This window comes from Pseudopipra pipra, chromosome 3 (assembly GCF_036250125.1).
Source record: "Pseudopipra pipra isolate bDixPip1 chromosome 3, bDixPip1.hap1, whole genome shotgun sequence".
NCBI classification, from domain to species: domain Eukaryota; kingdom Metazoa; phylum Chordata; class Aves; order Passeriformes; family Pipridae; genus Pseudopipra; species Pseudopipra pipra.
This window is the reverse complement of record NC_087551.1, coordinates 70,990,350-71,015,881: the sequence shown is the minus strand read 5'-3', so window position 1 is coordinate 71,015,881 and position 25,532 is coordinate 70,990,350. Positions and strand designations below refer to the sequence as shown.

Sequence of the window (25,532 nt, the reverse complement as noted above, 5' to 3'; positions counted from 1 at the left end):
GTGTGTTAACTTTCAGCTTGGACTGTGGACTTCACTACTCAAGAAAACCCACAAAACTTTATAGTAACATATTAGAAGAAACTTTATCTGCTAACATAGAACCACTGCCGTGGTGACTTTTCAATTTTTTGTGGTAGAGAAGCCTAGTATGCTGACATTAACTGCATAATAAACACACAAGAAGTTATTTACAGATGATGGTACTATTTCAATAAATTTAAACCAGGAATTAAACTACCCTGAGGCTTCACTTGCTGTTGCTTTATCTCACTTTATGCAGTCTGTCTATCATATTTGGACACTATTTTTCAACAGCATGCCTGCCTCATTTAATGCACGGGATGAATTTACTCCATAATGTAAGTAAAAACAGGCATTTCAAGACTAGATGAAGAATGCCAGATGAGCAGCAGAAGCTGGACAGTAGGGGGGGTGAAATCAAGTTGGTTGAGTAGAGATGGGTTTTCATCGCTCACATGAATGCTGTCTACAAAAAAAAACAAAACTAATTTTTTCTCTCTCTGACACAGAGGGTGCATCCCTGATGAGCTGATGACAAGTTTTCTATCACTAATTGCTTACTCCTCATTTTCAAAAGCTAGGCTACAGAGATCAGGCCTGACTCACAGAAATGCTTAGTAGCCTAAGACAGTCAGTGTCAATCAGCACTCTGCTTGGAACACAGAGCATCCCTATATTAACTACTCGCAAAAAAAAGAAAAATGTAATGCGCCAATTTTCTTACTCAGAGAATCAAAATTATAATCACTTTTGAGCTTCATCTTTATGCCTTGGATCCCATCTCTAAACTGCAGTACGGATATTTATTAAATAAATCAGTAATAATATCTGAGTGGCTTATGTATTAGTTAATTTAAGTGATGTGCTTCAAAAAGAGCTATACCATGTTCAAAAGAAAGTGCTGATATTATATACAAAATAAGGTATATATGGACATTATCTGGACTTTGTCCATGTTGTGGTTATCTTCTGGAGAAAAAATAGCTTCTTGTTATAAACTGATATGCTAACATAAAATAAAAAAACTAATCTTGACCAGAGTGTGAATGCAAAGAAGCAAATTAATTACTGCGTATCAAAACTTTAAAGTGCTTGAATCTGCAACCTTTTCATTTGTTTAAGTTTGGGGAGGTTTTTGCTGCCTTTTTTTTTTTTTTAACGACAATAACATTTTCATTATCTAACAACACTTCAACATTCGTATCACTTTATCAGGAGGGTTGGCAATGACTCTAAAGGTTCTATTTGTATGGTAACAAATGAAAGCTGCTAATTTTCATGTAGTTCGAATTAAAACTTTTTCAAAAGGATTTAACAGATATCACCTGAAAGCAAGAAATACATAAGACACACTGGGATGTCAGACTCTTATTTTGTGGCCTACTTCAACTATCTATCTTCAAACCCATCTATTCATTCCCCTTGTAACATCTCTGGCTTTCATTCAGCTTGTCCTTATGACAGTATGCTCCATCCTGCCATTCTTGAGACATTCCAATATTGTCTTCTTTCTCTGCGCAAGCTGCACTTGCCTTGTACACGTGTACAGGTCTTCATTAATAAACATGAAGTTATAATTCACTACATACATACCTTTTTGCCCTCTGGGCTGTTATTTGTAGAAATTTGCCAAAATGACAAAGGAAAATCCTCTGATGACCTAATCCCTAGCCTGGTTTGTTTAATCAAACTTAACCCAGATATACGTACATTTAAACTCCATGTGTCCCACAGATACCACTCAAGACTAAAAATTTATCTTGTTCCTTCCTGTGCATCAGTGAGAGAACTCAAGTCAGCAATCAGTCAGTCATGGAGGAACTGAGCAGAGGTTGAATTTAAATAACTTGCCTCTAGACATGGTAGGTAGGTGTTAAACCTGTCTAGCTAGGAACAGGCTACAGACTACTTATCAGCTACAATGGCTTTTGTAGCATAAGGTACTGCTTTTCTATGCTGACAAGCCACATCACTAATGGCAAGAGATGTATTTGTTAATGTTTATATACATATTAAGCTCTCTCACACTAACAGCATACATCAAGTTTAATCAAAACAGGTACATTCAAAGTTCATTCATATTCTTGTGTTGAGCTGTTTCCACAAGTGCTCTTCCTTAGACTTGAGAGTGAAACATACCTCAGACTTCAGAATTGAAAAGATGATTCTACTGTTATTCAAAAGAGGAGCTTAGGATCAGGAAATAATTAACATAAGAAGAGAATTTGCTCAAGGTATTGCAGTTAAGATGAAGAGTTTGACTAGATTAAACAAGACTTTGAGAGCTGTTCAGAAGGTCTATTTGTATCCTTGGGATATGTAATTTTTTATTTTGAGTCAGTCCTTCAATATAAATAAAGCTCTGCATCTGTTTTCTAGTTAAGCATTATGTCTTTTTTTTTCCCCAGTTAAATAAACCTATTGGCTGGTATATCACTAGTTAGAATTTGTTGTTTGCATTCACAGATACAAGCAAGATTCAAGGTAACCTTTACTACATCAAAATGTGCATCACCAACACTCCTCAGTGAAACTTCTCATTTAGAAGAGAAATATTGCTGTACGACAACTGTAAATTAAATGAATTCACATTCTTTTTATACAGTTTTTTCAGTACCCCTAAAACTGGCTATTGAGAAGATTTTTCACAGGGCATATGAAGCAGAATTGTTGTTTTGTTTTGTTTTCTTGTACCAAGAGAGGAAAACAACATCAGAATAAGATTCAAAATAGATTAAAATAAATCACCTCACTGTATTAGGTTATTAGAATTTTGAAGGAGCTAGATACAAAAGTTATAAATTAGTACAGATACAGGTAAAAACCCCCATAATGACTGACTTTATAATACGCAGCAGCAACTTTCCCAGGCCAAAAAGGATAAAAACAGTAGATATATTCACTAAAGTTAACTTACTTCAAAAAAACAAGTCTCAAATTTGGCATCTAGACATAGAATATACAGTAACAGTAGTACAGACTAGTGAAAGATGCTATTACTTACAGGATCCAAATGTAACACCTCATAAGGGTTGTATTCTTGATACTCTCGGTCAGTTTTGGAAACCTTGTATGCAAGAAACAAAAATAATGCCCAGCCAGCAAGGAGGACTATTTTCCTGATTGGAAGAAAGAATTTTTTAAATACACAAATCCACTAGCTCTAGCACCATTCTACAAATAACATTAGAAGCCATTTGTTATCAGTCTTCAAGAAACAATATTAAAATAGCAAAAAAATATTAAAGCAGGTATTAGTAATTCAGTTACAATACCACCTTTGACACAGATAAGAGCTGCTCTGATTTCTAATTAATTTCTTTTCCTAGTTTTTAACAAAGGCAAGCCACTATCACAAAGAATCTTTCCATTCTATAACTGTCTGTCCTCAGCAGGTATACAATAGTATTTCCTATTTTTAAAGGATGACTTATTCTTAGACAAAGTCTGTTAAAAAAAAAATAAAAAACCAAAACAAAATACACAAAGCTGAAACGGGCAGAAAAATATTTTCAGAGTGGGAGTATGGATATAAAGCTATTGACTTCAAACATACAAAATTATTACTCTTGTATATTTGAATATATATGTTCAGATATTAAATATTTAAATCAAAAGACATCCCTAGCACTACTAATTTCAGTGAGTGAGAATTATTTTTCTGAACAAATAAATGCATTGTTTACTTATTTTTTTTACTGCTGAGGTTCACTGGTTTCATTTAGAAGATACTCCACACAGTACAAACAGCATCCATCTTGATTTCAAGCCCTACTAAATAATAATGATTAACTATTAATTATTCAAATACAGCAGACTGCAAATGTCTTTTCGGTGACACAAAAGCCAATGTTACAAAACTAATTCCAGCTGCTTTGATTACAGAAAATATATTTTTATTAAAAAAACAGTAAGAATTGCTTTAATGAAAAGTCATGCAAATGAAATGTACGTACTTTACTGTAGGAATTATGTTTTGTTGCGGTTGTAACAGTCGCAAACGATACCACAAGCATCTTCCATATACATTTCTTATATTCTTTAATCGAATTTGTTCTATAAAAATAAAGAGAAAGATTGTGATTAACCAAGCTGACAAAACACAGAACAACAAAAATGCTCACTTCACCCTGGAGTAGGCAGTACAAGGTCAGCTGGAGGACTGACAAAAGGTCCAGTATTACTGGAGGAAAGAATGCTTTTTATCCATTGAAGTGACACTGCACACCCATAATCGTAAGAAGTGGGTCGGATTACTTGCTGCTACCTAAAAGGAATACATTCTGTTTCCCACATGCCACATAGCAACCGTCACTTGTGAACTCAGCCTCTGCATGTCTAATATGCACCTGTAAACTTTGCTTCTGCCATTTTATACTCAACTCCAACAAGTTCCCCATGTCAGTATGTCAGCTACTGCGTGCCTGGAAAACAAACAGAACCTAACCCACATCCAAACTGGTGTTTGTATACAATTAAAGAGTGCAGCGAGAACAACAGCTCCTTCCTCAATTCAAAATATGATGCATTTTCTTGCTCTTTGTGACATCTGCTTTTATAAGTTGCCTTCATTTGTGTTTTTTCGTTGAACAGGAAAAGGAAGGAAGATTAAAGTAATAGTTACTTGTAAACCACATAGCTCAGTAATCCCTACCCTTGGTAACGGAGTATCCGCATTAACGACAAAGTAGCCAACAAGAGTTCCTCCCTTGGTCCTTTTAGGACAGGAGGGAGGCTGGAAGGAAATTGTATTTATACTGTCAAACTCATCATGATAAGGCATGGAAGCTCTCTCTGTTAAGAGCTTTAATTGTATTTCAGAGTTAATCAAGACCAATCTAGCCTTGGTCAAGGAATTCTTTTATTCTAAGAAAAGTACAGTGGAAAGCAAATAGCCTGTATAGAATTTCTGTAAATACTGAAATTACATGTTAAAAAGTCACTTCATCCTGTTTATGTAACTTGTCTATCCATAAACTATGCACTCTGACCTGCAACACTTCTGAACTAAGGAGGTCACTATTAATTACCTTACTTGCAAAAGAACGAGACCACTAGGGTCTTTTCAGGCTAAAGGAGAAAGAAATAAGAGAAAAAAATTCATCCCACCTCAATACATTTAGATATTGCTGGTGAACAAAATTTAGAAAGATAATTGTGAATTATCTAAATATGGGAATTATATTAACAACTTTGATCTGAAGCACACATCAATCATATCCTACTAAGTCTTAAATCCACTTTTGGCCTTTTGACCAGGTGATGTCTTCATGGAATCATAGAATGGTTTGGGTTGAAAGGGACCTTAAAGATCATTTAGTCCAAGCTCCCTGCCATAGGCAGCAACACCTTTCACTAGGCCAGGTTACTCAAAGCCCCACCCTGATCTTAAACTGATCTCAACTAAAATAGTAGTTATGATACATGGAAACATTTATTATGGAAGGCAGTGACAATCTCTGTTTAGTTATTCTGAAGGTATTGGGAGGTGGGATACAGTGTTCAGTGATCTACTCAAATTTCTAAGCAAGAATGTAATTTAGATGAAAAACGCAGAACTCCAGTTTGCAGTCACCAAACCATTTAAGGCAGAGAAACTGACCATAAGTGCCAATGCTGCGTACCACATCAGCCATGAGTTCAGATTTAAGGCAGATCAGATGTGAGCATTGGATGTTATTTCAAACTCTGGCTGATTTGGCAGAGAGTGGGAACACAGATGACACGTGTGGCCACCCACAAACCAATAAAGCAGACAAAAATTAAAGCTTGCAGAGACAAGGCACCAGAACCAGAAAAAAAAAAGCGTATCAGCTTATTCTGAACTACTTAATTCTATAAAGTATAGCTTCCTCAAAATTCAATATGACATTAAACAACCCGATGCATTTCCTGAGAGTTTTAGTAGTCCCATCACCCCCAAAGAGGGAGAAATGGAGGAGGATAATTCAATCCCCTGCATCTGATCCAACTCTTGCAGTGCTTCAAAATAAGCTTCCAAACTTGCCTCACTATTCTGTGCAACAGATAAACCATACACAAGTACTATGCAGCTCCCCTGATCTGCAAAGATTCTTCACATACCTGAAACAGGTACTACATGAAAACTTCTAAACAAAAAGAATATGACTAAAATTTGGTTGAGCAATTGCCCAGTTAGTTTTATTCATGTAAGGCTTTAGAAAGCACTGTGAAGGAAAAGTTCAGCAGACAATGAAAACAGAGTGAAAATGCAACACTGACTACCTACTGGTAGAATGCAAATTAATCTGGCATTTTCTCTTTGCAACTTTTTTTTTTTAAGACAAAAACCGTGGGAGATCTCTCTTGATTCAGAACTGGATCCTGCACGACCAGAAGTGAGCTAATTGTTACTTAGAATTAAACTACAATTTTTAAAGCAAAACTGAAGAGACACAGAACTAAACATAAAGCTGGCATTTCAAAAAAACCCCTAAAAAATAACACCATTAAAGACTAGACTAACAATTAAGTTATGAGGACTAAAAAGCTCTGCTACAGAAACAGGGAGGAAAGTGTTCAGAAGGTTTTAAATGGTCACTGGACAACTATGAGCCATAGTGTGATGCTTTTATGAAAAAGTCACTGATTATACTTGAACACATGGGGCATCACAAGCCTCACAGAAGACACATGTGCTTACATGAAGCCTAAATCCCTCATTTCAAATATTGTCAATGAATTCAGTCATTCGGTGCTGAAGCAAGACAAAACCAACTGTTCAGCAGTTCAGCCTGGTCCAATCTGTATCACAGCCCCACTAACATTTCTGCAGCACAATCAAGAGGCAGTGCTGTTTGGTCACCGTCCTGACTGACTGACTACGCTGCTTGTAGAAATACCTAACATCAACATGAAAATGCAGTACCAGCGCTCTTGGAGAAACAGAAGGTGAGTAACAGAACTCTGTTTACTTAATCATGTAAAACTACGCCTAGTGTTTTAGTGTTTTGCTAGGATGTTTTAACAAGCTGCTGTGCCTTGTCTGTATAAACCTACACCACAATGCCCTGCTTCTCAAACCTCCTGATGTCCAGCCCTGCAAGGACCAGATGACTCTCTCCTTTCCCCGCTCAGCATCCTCCCTGCAAGAACCACCAGTACTCTTTACCTTACCATGCCAAAAACCTTCCAAAAGTGCCTTAGAGAAAGGCACCTTGGAGAAACATAGAACAGTTGTGCAAGATAAACTGACAACTTGGCATAAAGTCAAATAAAAACTCACCACTAGCTGTGGTTTATAATTATCAGAGAATTGAGGTTTTGGAACAGTTTTCCAGTAACAGTTGCAGAAGACACATTTTGTGACCAGTCTGACAACAGCAACAGAAGAAAAACAAAAAGACTGACCCGAGGCAAGTGGTATGAGCAAAATTTAAGCCCTGTGAATATGTAAACAGCACACACCTACGTCAGGTAAAAACTCCCTGGCAAAGGGAGTCCTGGAACAGGTATGCTGCACAGGGGGACCTCTTCAGCCAAATACCAAATGAAGGCATGATGCTAAGCAGCCATTGCATTTTTTACACATGCATCTGAACGGTTCTGGATCAAATCTAATTATAGTTGATTAAACAATATCAAAGCAAAAGCAGTTTATTAATCCCTTTCTGATCTTGGGATGGCAATGGTCTCATCTGACTATCAATCCCAAAAGGAAAAAGGGTAGTAAAAGATGAAGGATTTTTTATAGTTACCTGTTCAGAACATAAAGAAAGAATAAAATCCTACTCAAATTGAGGCTAAAGCCCAGACTACTCAAATTCTTTAGAGGCATCCTGAGGCACTTCCTCTGTCACATGCCATCATTAACACATATAAACTTGGGGAATTCAAAAACAGGCAGCTACTTGGGCAAAAGAAGGAGTACAGACAGCATCACTCCCAGTTTAGGCAGAAAGCCACTGGCAAAATACCATACCAAGTAAGAAAGCTATATTCCTACTGTATCCAGGAAAAACAGGCTTCCTGTTTATTTACAGAAAATGTATGTGATTGCACCAAAGAAAATACTTATCTTGTTAGGAAGACACTGATTGCAGAAAAAAAAAATAAATAAAAAAAAATTAAAAAAAAGAGAGGAAAAAAGAGGACAGAAAGTTTAAAAAAAAAAAAAGAAAATAAGGACTATTTTTTAAAAAAGAAAATTAAAAAAGAAAATTACAAAAGGAAAAGAAAAAGAAAGAAAATTTAAAAAGGCTAGCAAAGGCCACAATACCTGTGCTTAACAAAAGCAGCAACATACTCCTAATGAGAAAGTTGTGGATAAATGAGGTTTTTTTTGCTTTGCCTTTGTCTCCCAAGGAACTTCCTTTTTACACAAGTGGATTTGCCATGCCACAGAATTGGCACACTGTCCTTGCAATATCCTGCAGACCCTGATCGCACAGGAGTAAATATATAACATACTGCTCAAGGTAAAGCTCTGGAGTGAAATGTGAATTGTACCTTCTTTGGATTTTAGCTCTGGAATCCTTGTTCTGTCAGTGAAAGAGATTCAGAGTTTGAAAAGCAGAGGAGTTCTCCTGTTTCTTGTTGGTCCAGATCATTGCTCCCCATTACAGTATGAGAGCACTTCTGACAACATCCTTTGATGATCCATCTTTACAGGGAGACAAGCTGGGGGGAGGGTGGGGATTGAGGGGGGAAATGCTTTTCCTTTAGTCAAAATGACTTCTCATTCAATGGGCAAAACCCTTAACAATAGTGAATCTCTCCTACGTTTTTAAAATAGGTATTAAACAGCCTTGAAAAGCAAAGGCATAATACATCTCTGGGCTTTTGAGTTAATCTCACTAACAATAATCATTGCATCAAGATATTGTTAAAGCACCTTCTCAGAGGATGATGCCGACTGTAGTTCGTTTCTGTAAATAATCTGGGGAAGCATCCCATGCTTGCTTTATTTCCCTCCAAATTGTTCCGGATGCATCCAAGGTTCCTGAGATACACAAGCAGATTTTTACCAATACAATTCTGACTCACAGGGGTTCTCACAAGTACCTATGTATAATATCTTAACCAACGTATGCAAATATCCAGCCAAAACTACATCTTAACATACTTTTCAAGTTCTCGAGAAATACAACTAGTAGTGATACAAAAGAAAATCTGTGTACCATCTCTTTCATTTATTCAGAAAGCACCACAGAATGGTTGGGTTGGAAGGGACCTTAAAGATCATCTAGTCCAAAACCACCTATCCTGGGCAGGGATGCCATTCACTAGACCAGGTTGCTCAAAGCCCTGTGCAATCTGGCCTCAAACACCGCCAGGGACAGGGTATCCACAACTTTCTTCAGGGCAACCTCCTTCAGTACCTTGCCACCCTCACAGTAAAGAATTTCTTCCTAACATCTAATCTAAGTGTCTCCTTGTTTTAAAAACACACAGATACACCATCCTATAAGTATCCATCTGTATAAAAAGTCACTCTTTTCTCTTTTTATAAGTCCTCTTTAAGTACTGAAAAGCCACAATAAGGTCTATTCAGAGCCTTTTCTTCTCCAGGCTGAACAACTTCAGTTCTCTCAGACTGTCTTCATAGAGGAGGTGCTCCAGCCCTCTGATCATCTTCACGGCCCTCCTCTGGACTTCTTCCAAAAGTCCACGTCTTTCTTGTACTAAGGACCCCAGACCTGGACATAGGTTTCACAGGATCGGAGCTGAGGGGCAGAACAACTTCCCTCGACCTGCTGGCCTCTCTTCTCTTGAGGCAGCCCAGGATGCAGCTGGCTCTCTGGGCTGCAAGCACACACTGCTGGCTCATGTCCAGCTTTTCATCCACGAGAACCCCCACGTCCTTCTCCACAGGGCTGCTCTCAATGAGTTCTTCTCCAGTCTGTACTCATGTCTGGGATTGCCCTGACCCAAGTGCAGCACTTTGCATTTGGACTTGTTGAAACTCATGAGGTTCTCATGGGCCCACTTCTCAAGTTTGTCCAGGTTCCTCTGGACAGCATCCCATCCTTCAGGAGTGTCAAGTGTACCGTTCAGCTTTGTGTCATCTGCAAACTTGCTGAGGGTGCACTTGATCTCACTATGTCAATGATAAATTTACTAAAGAGACAGAGCCCTGAGAGACATCCCTCGGGACCAGTCTCTGCCTGGACATAGAGTCATTGACCACAAGTCTCTGGCTGCATCCATCCAGCCAATTATTTATTCACTGAATAGTCCACCCTTCAAGAGGCCTTATGAAATTTAGGTAGATGACATAGGTTGGTCTTCCCTTGTTGATATTGCAGTCAATTCCTTTGTATTCCAGGTGACAACATGGGTATCAGTGGAGAATGTTTAAGTAAACAATTGAGTCCTCTTGGTCAGAACTTATATATGCCTCTGGAATATCCAGGTCTGTAAGACAGATGTGTCTAACTTTTCTCGTGGGTAACCTAGACCACACAGTTCTTGGGTAAAAACAGAACAACTAAACACTCAGGTTCGAAGAGACCTCTGGAGATCACCTAATCCAACCCTGCTGCTCAGGAGGGTCAACAAAGCAGCTGCTCAAGGTCTGGCTGTAGGCCTTTGAGTAGCTTCAAGGACAGAGCGCTCACTGTCCTTCTGAGCAGCCTGTTCTACAGTTTGATCATCCTCACGAGGCAACAGTATTTCTCATATCTGTCTCAACCTTTGTTCTTTACTCATCACACAATGGGTGAGGAACACAGTACACACGAACACAGAAGGAAGCTACTCACAGGCTGGATTTGCTGTTTCCATAGATTGTGTCTATATTTGAGCCATGTCTGACTTTTAATTTTGAAGTTCACCCATCTTATATATTTGTTTCCAAAGAAACAGGAGGATACACTTAATCCTTAGGTATGCTTGACAAATGATCCCTACCTAGACCTAGCCTCCAGGTTCTGAAGGTCCCAAGAAGTAATCCAAAAGAAAACCTAAGGAAGATTCTTTTTCATTCTCCTCAGGAAAGAAAGAATTACACACTCATTGGAAATGGGAAATTCTAGAAGTGATAGAATGGAAAGAGGTACAGAAAAGTTTTAATCTCCAGAATCTTGTTCTAGCTGCAACACAGGTCAGCTTCAGGGAAAAAAATACCACAAATAAGGCTATTGTCATCAGTACTTATAACTAAAGCATATAAAATTTTAAAAATATCATAGTCAATTTGTAGGACAGCTAAAAGCTACCAAAAAAACTAATACCCAGAATACATGGAAGCCACTGGTTTTCCATCATTCTACCTCAAACAGCAGGAAAGAACAGAAGTACATCCTAGCCTCCTGTGTCCTTTCTACCTCCAGGCTACCAAGAAAAGCAAAGGCAGAAAGCCTAAAATACAGCTCCTGTGGACTTTGTGAGAAAGAGAAATAGGAAGGAAGAGGTGCACATGAAACATTCTGCCCACCAGATGCAGACGATTCATCCAAAGGAGAATGCTGTTTGGTTTCAAAAGAAAATTACTTCTTTCAGCAAGGAACACAGACTGACACAGTTCTGCAGCCCTAGGAAATGCTAAGATCACTTCAAAAACAGACTTTCACAAAAATTATTTGCAGCATGTCATCTTCTCTCTACACTCGAATGGAAAGCTTGTACCTGTGGAAAGCATCAAGAGATGCAAGTAATACACACAGCATGCAAGTCTTGAGTAAAGGCTACAACCCAAGGGTACTGCAGCTCTAAACATGAAATCTGTTCTGTTAAAACTGAGGGCAACAGGCTCAGTCGAAACACTCTTTCTGGGTTTGCTGTTTTTTATTCAGGGTTCTACAGTTCTAATCCTCTGAACTGTGCACTAAATACGTTCTTCCCATTTACTTTTCAACAGCTATGTGTATGTATACATATACAAAATCTGAGGTCTTGGGCTTTTTCCTGCTTCAACAATTACAGAAATTAAACAATTGTATGAACAATTTATTTACTGAGGTCTTGAACTGAGGATCTCTGAACAAATTTACTTTTTAAGCACTGAACCATTTCTCAGATAACAGCTGATGAATATAAGTATGAAAAGGCTACCCTACTGCCTTACTAGGTCATTTTTGCTTAACTCTATTGACATTTTCCTTGACAATTATTATAAAATAAGACTCCACATGGATACAGTATAGTAACTGAGAACAATTTAAAAATCACAGTGTTAGGAAAAAACTCTACAAAAAAGCTACTAATAAACTCTGATAACGATGTTTTAAAGCAGTAACCCATCTTTGCCAGCAGCTAAAAGGCAGGATTCAAACTCACAGTAAACTCACAAAGTCAGAAACTCCTCTGAAGTACTAAGTAATTTCAAACCTTATTATAATAGGATTGACTTGCAAAACTCCAAATTAAAGAGGCATGAAGCAAATTAAAGCCATTTTAAAATGTTCTAAAATGCATTTGCTTAAATCCAGAAGCCTTTAAATGACCACTAGTGTTTTCGTTAGGATTTAAAAAAAAAAAAAAAAAAAAAAAAAAAAAGTGTTTCAGGACTTTGTACTGACCATAGCAGTGAAGAATGAAATAATCTAATAGATGCCTTCTAACTTTAACATCTATTATTGTAAGAATTGTTGTCATTACCTTGAGTTTAGCTACAAAGAGGTCATGTCCAAGTTAGCCTCTTCACTACAACATTTACAGCTGAATAATCTGACCCTAGTTGTTTTCAAAGAGATTTTTTCTGTCTAGCAAATATTCACAGAAATAACCCAAAAAATATCATGTGTTTTGAATCACATTAAAGCTCCAAGCAGTCCATAAACTACAAAAAGTCCTGTGAAAGACTTTAATAGCACGGCTGCTCTCTCCAGAGCATGTTTTGCAGCAACTACATTAAGCTTGAAAGGGACAAAAAGTAACCTAACTTTTCATTCACACAGTTTGACACAGAGGTGCCGACTAAAAGATAGCATTTGTTCCTAAAAATGTTAATAAACAGCAACATAAGATGATTCAACATCTTGCAAGTTAACTTCTTTTCAGAGTTTACTTACTCAAACTTTCTGTTTACAGTCTCAGGGCACAGTTCCACACTGCACTACTCCTAATCAAGCCATTTCCAAACCTTGTCCTTCCTATTAGTATACTGTCTTATTTGTACTGACAAAACCATCAGTGGGAATAACTGTACTAAATTTTAAGCTACATCACCTAAATTACCACATTTATAGTGGGGCTGGACCTACAGGTGTATTGTAAAACTTTAAGAGAATCTGAGAGGAATCAGAAAACCAGCCATTTTAATATGGAACGACACTCATGTGAGTTAGGTTATCAATTTCAGATGAAATCAACAACAACGCCGGGCTCCAAGAATACACATTCTTAATTATTAGCTTGATTTTATCAGTTTAGTGCGGTAGGAAACAAGAATTCATTCAATCCAAACCAAATGTAGACAAAAGTCACTTAGCATATCACCAATCACTGAACCTGTGTTCAGTGTTGTTCTGATGCACACCTCGAAGGAACTATAATAAAGGATCAAATTAGCGGACACAGGGATAAGTACCATACATCCACTTATCATCAGTGGGGCTTTTGTGAAGGTAAAGTCCTCTAAAGGAAGTAAACATATGGAAGAGGAGATACTACTGATATAGTCTGTGGTTTCCAAAAGGCTTTTGAAAGGGTCCTCTTAGAAGTCTTTCAGGACAACAATCTAACTACTGCAAAAATAAATATGTGACTAGAAGAGAGAGGGAATGGCCAATTCTCACAGCAGAAGGAAATCACCAGGAGCTCTGTAGGAACTGGAACTACAACACTCATATTTCACTAATAAGTAACCTGAGTAAAAGGGCGAGCAGTAAAATAAGGCTTCTGGATGATTTTAACTTATTCTGGGTAACAAAGACAAGGGCATCCTGAAAAATTGTAAAGATCAAGCGAGTAGGCTACAGAATGGTGCACGAAATTTAGGGTATGAAAATGTGAAGAGCAATGGGAACTATGCTAATATAATATGTACTATGATGAGCTTGAGGCTGACCATTATCTCTCAGGAATGCAGTCTTGGTGTTGTGAAAAACTGCTCTGTATAAACCTCAGCTGAATGCTTATTAGTTATAAAAATCAAAGCAAATGTTTAGAGCATTCCTATGAGGAAAGGAGGGCAACATTACTCTACCACATAAGTTTGAGCCATGTACAAGCTTGAGGCTGTACATACCTCGAGTATGATGCGCTGTCCTAGTCCCCACCTCTCAAAGAGGGGCAACTAGAAAACATTTAATTAAGGTGAACAAGGGTCATCAAACATATGAGAAGATTTATGTCCAAAATATAAGCTACAAATCTTCCAGCTGGGAGAGAGTCAAGTGCAAGGAGAGGTAATGGAAGGCTGTAAAAAACCTAAGTGACAGCCAGGACAGACAGAACTGAATGTTTACTGCCTCTTCCAGTAGAGGAAATAAGGATCATCAAGTAACATCAGAAGATGGTGCAAAACAAAGCTGATTATTTGCAGTGCGGGCAGCCAAGCTGGTGACCTCCTTACCACAGGATGGTATAGATGCTATAATAAAAGAGTCGCTGAACTGAAAACCACTGGAAACAGGGAGAATGTGCAAAGGAAGCAGCATTTATGCTTGCCCCTATTTATTCCTTCCTTAAGGCATACACTTCTGTAATACCACATAAAAAAAGACACCTGACCTGACCCAGTATATCCATTCTTTTGTTTCTAAAGAAAAAAGGGTATTTGAAACTTTATTGGTAAGCCTCTGCAGAAGCCACAATCCTTGCAAATATTCTAGTTTCAAATAGTTCATCCAGCAAACCAAGATAAAGAAATCTTCTGAATTTAAAATGCTTGTAAGCAATTTTCTGTAAAAGGGAAATACTAAGTGAAAATCTGAAAACACCTCTTCAATCTTCTTAATTGTACAATTATTTAAAAACTGGTGCAGACACTAATCTTTTTGCTCAGGAAAGAAATAAAGTACCTATTTTGGGCCTCTCCCTGTTCTTAGTATGTTCTAGACAGCACGACCCCCTTCACCATGAAATGGAGATGTGGATGTCTGGTCCTGGCTAATAACTGAGGGAAAGGCCTACAAACCCCACAGTGGGAGAAGGTAGCACTGCAGGGTGCAAGGATGTAGCAGAAGCCTAGTTTATACTTATTCGAATTGCTGCAGGTCTGAACCCTTCTTCACAGGCATGAGTTTGAAGAACAAATAAAAAAAAAACCAAACCTCCATGACAACCAACCAACTAAAACAAAATAAACCAACCAACCACTAAAAAAACCTATGGAATCGCTGTTGATTCCATTCTTTGCCATTTACCTTGCTCGTCTCTCAAAATTCCTGCTCACCCTGCAAGAATGGCTTAGCCGCTCATGAGACCATAACTGAATCATCACACTTTACTACTGAATATATCAGGTTAGATAGCACCAACTTGAATTCTCTAATACATAGCCTGTATATCCTGATAGTTTAGTATCATCTATGTGAGTAATGAAGATATCCTCGCAGCAAATATTAACTGAACAAGGCGTGTAATAAAACTTAGGACACAGTTTACATAAGCTTCCATAACAAAGGTTGAATTTTTTAAAAATAGAAACTACTTTATTTCATGTGCATGCAATGAAAGTAAAGTTCTTGTAATAGCTTGGTCTTCGACTTGCCACAAAAAGCTTTTCAGAGTTAAGTGTTCAGGACAGTTTTGAAACTACTCAACTAATCTGTAACAAAGGGCTATTAATTTTATTTTACTGCTAGGAAGCTACAGTGCTCATAATATTACAATAGTTAAAAAACTCCATGAAATGACAGGCTTTTTTTCCCCCCCCAATAACAGAGCAGTTTGGATAACTATCCAAATGCTTTGTTTTGAAAAATATTTTTAGAGATAATTGCTAGGCATTACTAGTAACATCTCATAACGTTTGCCCCTTCTTCAAATGTTTCTCAAAAAAACCCCTACTGCTTCAAAATAGCAATATAGTAAAAAACCCTATCAAAATAGTGTTAAGCATCACCATTACATTGTATTCTGCCTTCTAACAGTTACCTAATAAGCTGTATTTTTCTGAACTTAAAATGGTTTAAGTCAACCATGGTACACTCAGTCTCTCAGTACCTCAAAAATCTCAATTTGTACGTAAGAACAGTTCTTAAATGCATAACTGCATTTCACTGACTCTCCTCCCACTTCCTGACACAATGATGAAAGGTTATATTAACAGGAAAGGATAAGCATACACACATATGGGCACAAAATGCTTATATTCACAGACATCAAGTTTTCACACTCCTGCTTATCCACCACAGCAGCAATGAGCATGGCATCCTGTGGTTTTATCCTGTGGTTTTATCCTGTCCTTTACCAGCACCCTGTACTTTATCCTGTATTACCAAATACCAAAATACTGTGAAATACTTTTGGAGTAAGGTTAACAAGATTTCAGTGAGCTGTAGCCAAGAACAGGCATCACAATTAACCCACTCCAACCAATCTTATCTCACACCAGAGGATTAGAAGCAGCACAGAAGAATTTTACCAGGAGTGGAAGCAGCATCTCCCCCAGCTGCCCTGGGGTAGAAATGCTCATTATTCCATTACAGATAAAACAGAAGAATCACTGCCTGTGTTCTCTGCACTGGCTTGAGTCACATCTAAGTTGCAGACTCACTGTTTGTCCTTAGAGAGCCAAATAAACTTTATAGCCTCCGTTCCCCTACTTCCAAGTTAAAGCAGAGGATTAATATAAATCTCTGAAAACAGCCTCAAGATATACAGATGAAAAGTGTACCAAAAAATTACACAGAAACCTTAATATTTACACTACTACATAGAGAGATCCAGTATAGTGGGCAGGTACACAGAGAAACAGGGTTCTTAATAAAGAAGATCTTTCTCAGGTCTTCTACTCAAGGTTTTGAAAGTGAGTGTCAAGTACTGGCTACCTATGGAAGTATGCAAAAAACCCCACTGCTTCAGAACAGCATTACAGTAAAAATTTAACAAAGTAATATTAAGTGTCAACATTACATTATAGTCCCCCTTTTAATGGTCACCTAGTAAGCTGTATTTTTGAAATATTTCTGCATTCTGCCCAGCCTCAAAGCAAAAAGGCTAGCCTAGAACCAGAGCTCTCAAACTGCCTATGCTACTTCCTAGAGGTATGGCATCTTCAAAGATTAGCAGGGAATAGCCTCTTTTAGCCAGATTTTTTAAAGGTTTTCTTTGTATTGACCCAGTGCTCTTCAAGAAAATTTTACTACATCTCAAACAGAAACACTTGAGAGGGGAGAGTGCAAGGGAAGAAGATTAAAGAGCAACAGGACAACATATAGCCAGGGCTCCCCAACAACAGCAACACCCACCCCACCCCCCAAAAAAAACTAAACACAAACAACCAACTAAAAACAAACAAACAAAAAACCCCCACACACACTCTGTATGGATCTCTATTACAATGAAAGTACACTGAACAGCTTTTATCTATTTCATATAATTACTTTTTCCTACATACAAACATGCAGCAGATCTTTTTCTTTTTTTTTTTTTAATCTTTTCTACAGCAGGTGTTTCTGTTCTTACACTTGCAGAAGGAAGATCTATGTTCCAAGCAGAATAGCTCCTACAACCTCTTTTCTATCAGAGACTGCAAACTTTTATTAACGGTATCCCTGCATTCACAGCTGTTATTCTTTGGGAGTTTTGAACTATTTTCAACATCTTCTTTTTGTTCAAGTTACTGTAAAAGACTCAGGACAGAGACATTTATTCTTTCCAGCAACTTTGTAATACGTTATGAATACCTAATGCCCTAAAACAGGATAATTTATTTAATGCAGACCTAAATAAACTAAAAAGAATGGGTAAAATGAAGAACTTCCAGATAGATGCATTCAACTGCAAAGCACATCACAACCTATGACCACCTGTTTCAGCACAGCTTTATGAGTCTCAATTCAGCAGCACAGGTGGAAGTCAAAAAGTATACAAAGTTCAGCAAACACATCAGCATTGTGCAACAACTGGCAAATTATCCAACTAAACTCATTCACCTCTTGCTCTCCATTTCCTTTCTAGATTCTGACATTTAATCTACACAAACCTTCACTGAAATTGGTTCAAAGCAAGTCCAACAATAGGAAGATACTTTGATGGGCACTCTTCCACCACAAATTGCTGAGAAAAAAACATCTTTTCTTCACCTCTTGCAATTAAGTTTTTGAAAGACAACTTAAAAATTCCCACTGCAGAAAATACCTTCTTATTAAGAAGTGAATCTACACCAGAATAACTTTTTAGCAATCATATTTTTTGTTCCCAATTAAGAGCAGTCCTTGCAATAGTTTTCCTCACAGTAATTAGGCTAAATTTATACCAGTATTTTCCCAAAACAGAGGTGATCCAGAAAAAGTATGAAATTCTTCTAGTAATAAAACACATATACACACATATATGTTCTCAAGATACCAGTCAAGGATAAACAATATAGCAGTTTCACCATTACCTGAAGCCATCACCACCACTGAAAGGATCAATCTTCTTCCCTCACTGTCACATCCTGCACCACCCCAAGCATCCATAAAGTACTACCCAGAAACTAATACACATTAAAAGCAAGACTGAAAGAAGAAAAAAAAAAAAAGGCAAAAAATTAATCTCAGCTAAAACAAGCTTATTGCAGTCACCCACACTGTTTGGGTGCTCTATTTGGCACAAGGGAGGGTGAGAAATAAGACTTACTCTATTAGAGCACTACTACCTTGATGCAGTTATGAAACTGCAGCCCAAGACACAACGCTGAACAATTAACCTTTTATAAGTGCCTTATTAGCTCTAGAGTGAACACCAAGGAGGTAAAGTCATCGGGAAAAATGCAGTTTAAAAACTCAATTATCTGCTTGTTTGGTTTATCAAAGCTGAGGTAATGAAATTATAGGACAGTTCACAGGGTGACTAGCACACCACAGCAAAACCCTCCCAAATATTAGTACCAACCCCTACTGCAAGCTGCAGCAACACTTCATATGGACTCTCTCAGAATGCCTGGAGAAGGCAGGTTTAGACACTCAGGAAATAAAGGAAGCTCAAATTTTACTCAGGACTTTTGAGACACAAATCATGCTGTTCTTCCCAAAAGTAGAACTGAAAAGGCCTTTCAGAAGTTTATTTTAAGAAGCACTAACAGCAAAATCTTAATGGCTCTCCTACTGAAAATCTGACATTAGGTAACACATTTTGAGTTTCCTCCATATAGTAAAGCAATATAGACACAGTCTTACTCTCCAATCTTCACTATAGCAAAAACAAACACTGAGTTTTGGGGGGTTTTATTTATTCTATGAGCATTTACTACAAAACTACAGTACAGAACAAATCCTAGAATGTTACAGGCCATCAGTAATTCCCAGATTTTTGCTGTTCCTCCACTGGCACTCTACTGTATCACGTAGCAGCAATCCATGGCAGTGCATTTGTAGAAGGCAACTGCAAGCACCGAAGGCTCGACTTCCCCGCTAAAAGCATTTCACTCTTGCTTCAGACTAGCTCTAGTCTGCTCTTACAAAACAATGTGGCTGAAGCTCATCTTCCAACCCAGTTTTTACCAAAAAAGGAATCTGGTCTGTGTCTTCTGGATGCTTTGCTTTACATTGCAAAAAGGGTCTTGGAGCAAGGAGGACAGGCATCTGCTCTGCTTCAAAAGTTCCCTCTGACCTGCTCTTTTCACTGCCTACAGGCTCTCCTCGAGCTGGAGCTGAAACAGCTCACCTGTCCAGCTGCACTTCACCAAGTCCACCCAGGGCCACAAAGGCTGGGTTCTCTAGCATAGGCAGGGCAAAACACAGTTCCACAACAAAAATGTTAGTTAGTTCTACACACAAAGAGCAGAGGTCTTGGCAGAGCTTATTCAATTTGACCCAGCACTGTGCCCCTCTGGTTGGAAACCCTGCCCTAAATGAGCATAAAAACAAACACCTCATATCAACGTCCAGATATTCCTGCTCACTAAAGGAATCAGGAACCAGCAGTGCTGAAAGACTTCAAGACATAGGCCTTCTCTCAGCTTCTGAAATGTGTGGTTTGGCTTTGTCTTGGTTTGTTGGTTTTTCTAAACTAGTGAATTACTCTGAAAACATAAAGTCATGGCTAAACAATCCATACTTTGCATCATTACAAGGTTTTAATTCATTCTTGAAATCTGGTTCAAATGCCAGGACAGGTATGGTTGAATTAATACAAAAAGCTGTGAGAAAACTACTGAGGGCATTTTGCTGGAAATGAGCCGCCCAAGAGTCATACACTTAAACAACTCAAACAACACAATATTCTACTACTTAGCAGACTTAGTGAGATCTTACGTAATAGATCAGCATTAGTTCCCAGTGTTGATCTGCACAACACCTCAACTCTTCATTTAAAAACAGTCTGCAGAACAGAACTCACCCAGGAGACTGCAGGCACGCTATTAACCTATATGCTAAAAACTGGACCATATTCACATTTTAAAATCCATTAAGACAATTATGAAGCAGAACCATTCATTGCTGTGCCTGGTAATTTTCACTTAGTTGATTCATTTTTTTTTGTACCAACAGCATAATAAAATTTATCTTTTGTTTTGGAAAGTATGGTTTGATACAACCTTGTAAGAATCTAGCACTAATTGCAGAACAATATGCAACAGGCCTTCCATACTCTGGACGATGCTGGCTAGAGGAAAAGAAATTATTAATGTTTAATGGCAGGCCTATTTAAAAACTGAGTAAAATCCATATAGCCATATTCCAAAGTCAGGTTTTCATTTCCTGCCATTCTGTAAGGATATCTGAAGATCAAGTATGTAAGGTGAGTAAAGTGTTTCCAAGTTTGACAGCATTTCTACAGCTTTTCCTGCTTCTGTCAGCCCCTTGAAACTGAAGTTAACATCACTCAGTGTCCCTGCTGGCCATACCATTCTGCACAGCATCTCAAGTAAGTCACAACCATTTTCCCAAGAAGCAGCTCCTAAGAACTACAGAGGAAGTAAAGCATTATTCAAGAGAAAGAGAGATTTTCTCCCCCACTGCCTCCCACCTTTCACCAGAACAAAAATAAAATAAAAATATTGAGTTTTGGAGAAAGGTTACAGAAGTAATCTTCTCTCTCAGATCCCCTGCTCCTTAAATACAACCCAAAGATTACAAAACATCTTCAACAGTAACACCTCCCTCTTGCAACAGTCAGGACACAGAAAGATGAGGCAGAGAAACCTTTCTTTTCAGCAGAAAGAGCTAACTCCTCAGCCAGACAAGAAGTAGTATCTGGAGGGCAGAGACCAATCCTCCAAAGAGGCCCTGTCAGAAGCCACATCTGTCAGCAATCAAGACCGTGAATAGCTATTATTTAGCACCAAAACATTTGTTGTCTTACTCCCTAACAGAAAGTACAGGATTAAGATTTCATTGCTGAGTATTTCTTTTACGTATAAAACTAAGTTAAGCAGAACCTGGCAAGCCATTTAAAACGGCATCAAAAACACCGGATACTGAACCTAAAAAGATGCAGGGAACAAAAGGGATTCTTCCCAGATTTCAAGGCACAAGCGTTCTTAAGAGGTCTGTAGGTTTCAGCGATGGGAAACACACCAAGCATCCCTGTTTTACTCAGCGTTTACTATCCTGCTTTTAAACACAATTTCTACAGCTTTTTTAATCTCAAAACTGCAGTTAAAAATGTGTTCCTGTGCAGCCCATATACCAAAACGCCTTCTCCTTCCAAGAATAGAGGGATGCAGCAAAGACAAAAAGGAAAATTACTTTGGAAATGAAATTCTGAGCTATTAGGAGAAACTTTCTAACGCAGCTCGGTGACACAAAGCATCACCCGGAAGGGTGGAACAGAAATGTAACCCTTCGGACATTTAACCGAGACTTGTAGCGGGAAAATATCAAATCCTCTTTTCACACTCGCTGTGACCTTATGGCACACAAAAGCAGAGCTCGGTAACTTTTCCTCTCTGGCCTCAACTCAATAGCTTATTCTCTTCTCCATGGCTAAAATTTAGGTCACCCGCCCTGAAACACTCCGGGAAGGCAGGGAGGAAAACCCAAGCCCCAAACAAAGCCCCGGACCCCGGCGCAGCGATGACTCTGCAGGAGCAGCGGCGCGGAGCCGGGCGGGCTCGGGGGGGCGGCCCCTCGGACCCCCCGGGCCCCGCTCGATGGCTGACGGCGAACACCCCGCGGGGCCGCCGCCTCCCGCCCGCCGCATCCGGGGGTCGCGGGGCAGGGCCGGGCCGCCCGGGCGCCCCGGCCGAGGCGGCCCCGCCGCGGGCCCGGCCCGGCCCCGCTATGCCACGGCGGGCGGGCGAGCGAAGCGGGCGAGGAGGAGCCCGGCTGTGCCCGGGGCCGGGCCGCTCACCGGCGTGCTGGTCCCGTGGCCACAGGTAGTAGGTGGCGGGGATGACGATGAGCCCCACGAAGCTGGTGAGGAAGTAGAAGAACGTGTTGCCGCTGTCGTCGTACTGGAACTGCTGCCCCGCCATGGCCGCGCCGGCCGCCCGTCCCCGCCGCCGCCGCTGCTGCTGCTACCGGCGGCCCCCCGGTGTCGCCGCCCCGGGGCCGATCCAGCCGCTCCGGGATCCCGCGAGATCCCACGCTCCCGCTCCCCCGCCCCTTCCCGGGCCAGAAGGAGACGTGTCACTGCTCAGCCACCATAGCTGAGACTGTGGCGTCACGGGCCCGGCCGCCCGCAGCCCCCCCCGGCCGCTGGTTGGCTCGTCGGAAAGCCCCTCCCGTCAGGATCGGGGAATCCATCGCGGAACCCCACGATGGGGAAGGCTGTGAGGGAGCGCAGTGGGGCACCTGGTCCGGCCGCCCTGCTCAAACAGGGCCGACCTGGAGCACATGTCACAGAATCACAGAATCGTTCGGGTTGGAAGGGACCTCTGGAGATCATTCAGTCCAACCCCCTGCCAAGGCAGGGTCGCCTAGAACAGGTGACACAGGAACTCATCCGGGTGGGTTTGGAATGTCTCCAGAGAGGGAGACTCCACGACCTCCCTGAGCAGCCTGTTCCAGTGCTCTGCTACCTTCAGCGTAAAGAAATTCTTCCTTACGTTGAGGTGAAACTTCCTGTTTATGGCTGTTGCTCCTTGTACTGTCGCTGGGCATCATCCTCTTGGCACCCGCCTTTGAGATATTTACATGCATTAATGAGATCCCTTCTCAGTCTTATCTAGACTAAACAGGCCAGCTCCTTCAATCTCTCCTCCACACAGCTCATCATCTTTGTGGCCGTCTGCTGGACCCTCTCCAGTAGCTCCTTGTCTTTTTTTCTACTGAGGAGCCCAGAACTGGACACAGCACTCCAGATGTGGTCTCACCAGGGCTAAGTAGAGGGGGAGGATCACCTCTCCCTTCCCAATGCACCCCAGGACACCACTGGCGCTCCTGGTTGGAAGGGCACTCTGCTGGCTCATGGTGAACTTGTCATCCACTAAGACTCCCAGGTCCTTCTCCACAAAGCTACTCTCTAGTAGGTCAGCCCCCAACCTGTACTGGTATTTGGAGTTATTCCTGCCCAGGTGCAGTACCTTACACTTGCCCTTGTTGAACCTTGTTAGGTTTCTCTCTACCCAGTTCTCCAGCCTATCAAGGTCCCAGTGAATCTATTCAGCAGTACAGGATTGCATCCAGATGGTTCTTGAATATCTCCAGTGAGGGAGACTCCACAGCCTTTCTGAGCAGTCTGTTCCAGTGTACAATCACTCACACAGTAAATAAGTTCTTCCTCGTGTTCAGGTGGAACTTTCTGTGCATCAGTTTCTGCCTGTTGACTCTTGTCCTATTGCTTGGCACAACTGAGTAGAGCCTGGGGTAAAGAAATTATTTCAGATATGATAAAGTTCTCCGGATTTGGAGGGTGGATCCTCAGCAGCCATGTGAGAGCAAACATTTAAAATGTGTCTAATTCTGAATTCAGTTGCAAGAATCATCATACTTTACAAGGGGCTGTGACCTTAAAGGTGTGAAATCAAAAGGCAGGTACTGTGACTTGTCACACCATTAATGGCAAGTTACCTCTTTGAGGTGGACAAGGTTGATAATCAAGCCCATTCATGAGAATATGCCCATGATCTCATACAGATCTCACAGCTTTAGTACTTGTAAGTTCAGGCTGTGGGAAAATGTGACACAGAAGTCATGGCCTCGTGTGCAAAGGCATTCCTTAGAAAGAAGTTCTGTCCCAACATTAACAAAGACTGATGTGGGAAGTGGAGATAAAGGTAACACAATGCCACAACCACTGAGTGGCACCAAATGTCCTGGTGCCATGCTATGGTAATCCATGAATGGAAGAAATCCCTAATTGTTTTCTGGGAAAAGATTTTGTGTTAATTAAAATGTTTTAAAATAAAAGTTCCAATTTTTTTCACTGATACTCTTTGTAATTGCTTCCAGTTAGATCCTTTTAAGGTTCACAGGCAAAGTTTAAGATATTTCCTTCTATATTCTTTGCTACGAGTATTGCACACACTCTGCAGTGATGGCAACTCTTGCAGTAGTTGTTTTGGAAGATACCTGAGCGCATGAAACTCACCTCCCTCTGGGTTTCTAGTCCTTAGTGTTTTACAGTGAGGCAGTGAAAAGCTTCTGCACAGTAAATAAGAAGACAGGTAAAAACCTACACATATAGTCAGCCCAATTTTGTAAGCAGAGGAAATGTTCTTTCTCCAGCTGTGCTCATCTGCTGAGTTTGCTACTTCAGTCAGATAAAGGGACAAAGCTCTCAAAGATGATTACCTTCCTACAGGTTTAGTGAAAGCAGCCTGTTAGATGAGGAAGGCTTGTGAGTGCACCAGCCTGAAGGACCAGCAGTACATGAGCTAAGATCTTACTAGACAGGGTAAAATCCACATGGGAGGCAGTCTGGGTAAGTGCCCTATAGAAAATCCCTGGTCCATGCATTCAGCCGATCACAGGAGCCCAAGCAGGAGGAAAGCAGGCATCACTCATGTTGCAGATAATTAGATGGTTTCTTAATGTCATTGTTTCAGAACCCAGCTACAGATTTTCTAACCACTGTTGGCAACATCACTCCTTTGTCCCATTGTCGTGTGAGGGGGTTGGTTGCCTGTGGCATTAACTGACCTAGCAGGGGAATCCTAAGAGTCTGCTTTCAGCCTCATCCTGTCTCTGCTTTCTCCCTGCCAGCTTGTTCTAGCAATTAGGCCAGGAGCCACTGGAAAGAAGGGGCTGAAAAAAATAATTCCTACTGTCAGGTCCAGTATGCAGGTTTCCCCAGCCAAGAGAGGGGATGCCCCATGATTGAATAGTAGTGGAGAGACCATTCTAGCCTAAACCCCAACAGTTTATTTTAGTGCTGTTCCTTATGTACTCATTTCCCTATTAAAAATGATGGTGATGTCTTGCGTCCCAGGAAAAAAGAAGCGATGTTGCTTTTTCCACTCATGGCCTGTCTGGAAGGTCACCCAGGTAAAATAAACCCCAGTTGCCTGGACTTGAGGAGCAACTTGGTCCACTGGAGGTGAAGATAGCATTATGGCATCTCCTAAG

At 40.2% G+C, this 25,532-nt stretch overlaps 1 protein-coding gene across 1 annotated transcript in view; it reads right to left on the bottom strand.

Annotated features, from left to right (window-relative positions):
- Positions 1 to 22,581, bottom strand: part of SEC63 (SEC63 homolog, protein translocation regulator) — a 60,682-nt gene extending 38,101 nt beyond the window's left edge. The window contains exons 1-3 of the mRNA XM_064649830.1: positions 22,375 to 22,581; positions 3,978 to 4,077; positions 3,026 to 3,140 (exon numbers count right to left, since the gene is read on the bottom strand). Of these exons, the coding sequence (XP_064505900.1) occupies positions 3,026 to 3,140; positions 3,978 to 4,077; positions 22,375 to 22,498 (339 nt within the window). The 5' untranslated portion in view covers positions 22,499 to 22,581. The remainder of the gene's footprint in view (positions 1 to 3,025; positions 3,141 to 3,977; positions 4,078 to 22,374) is intronic.
- Positions 22,582 to 25,532: the final 2,951 nt, after the last annotated feature.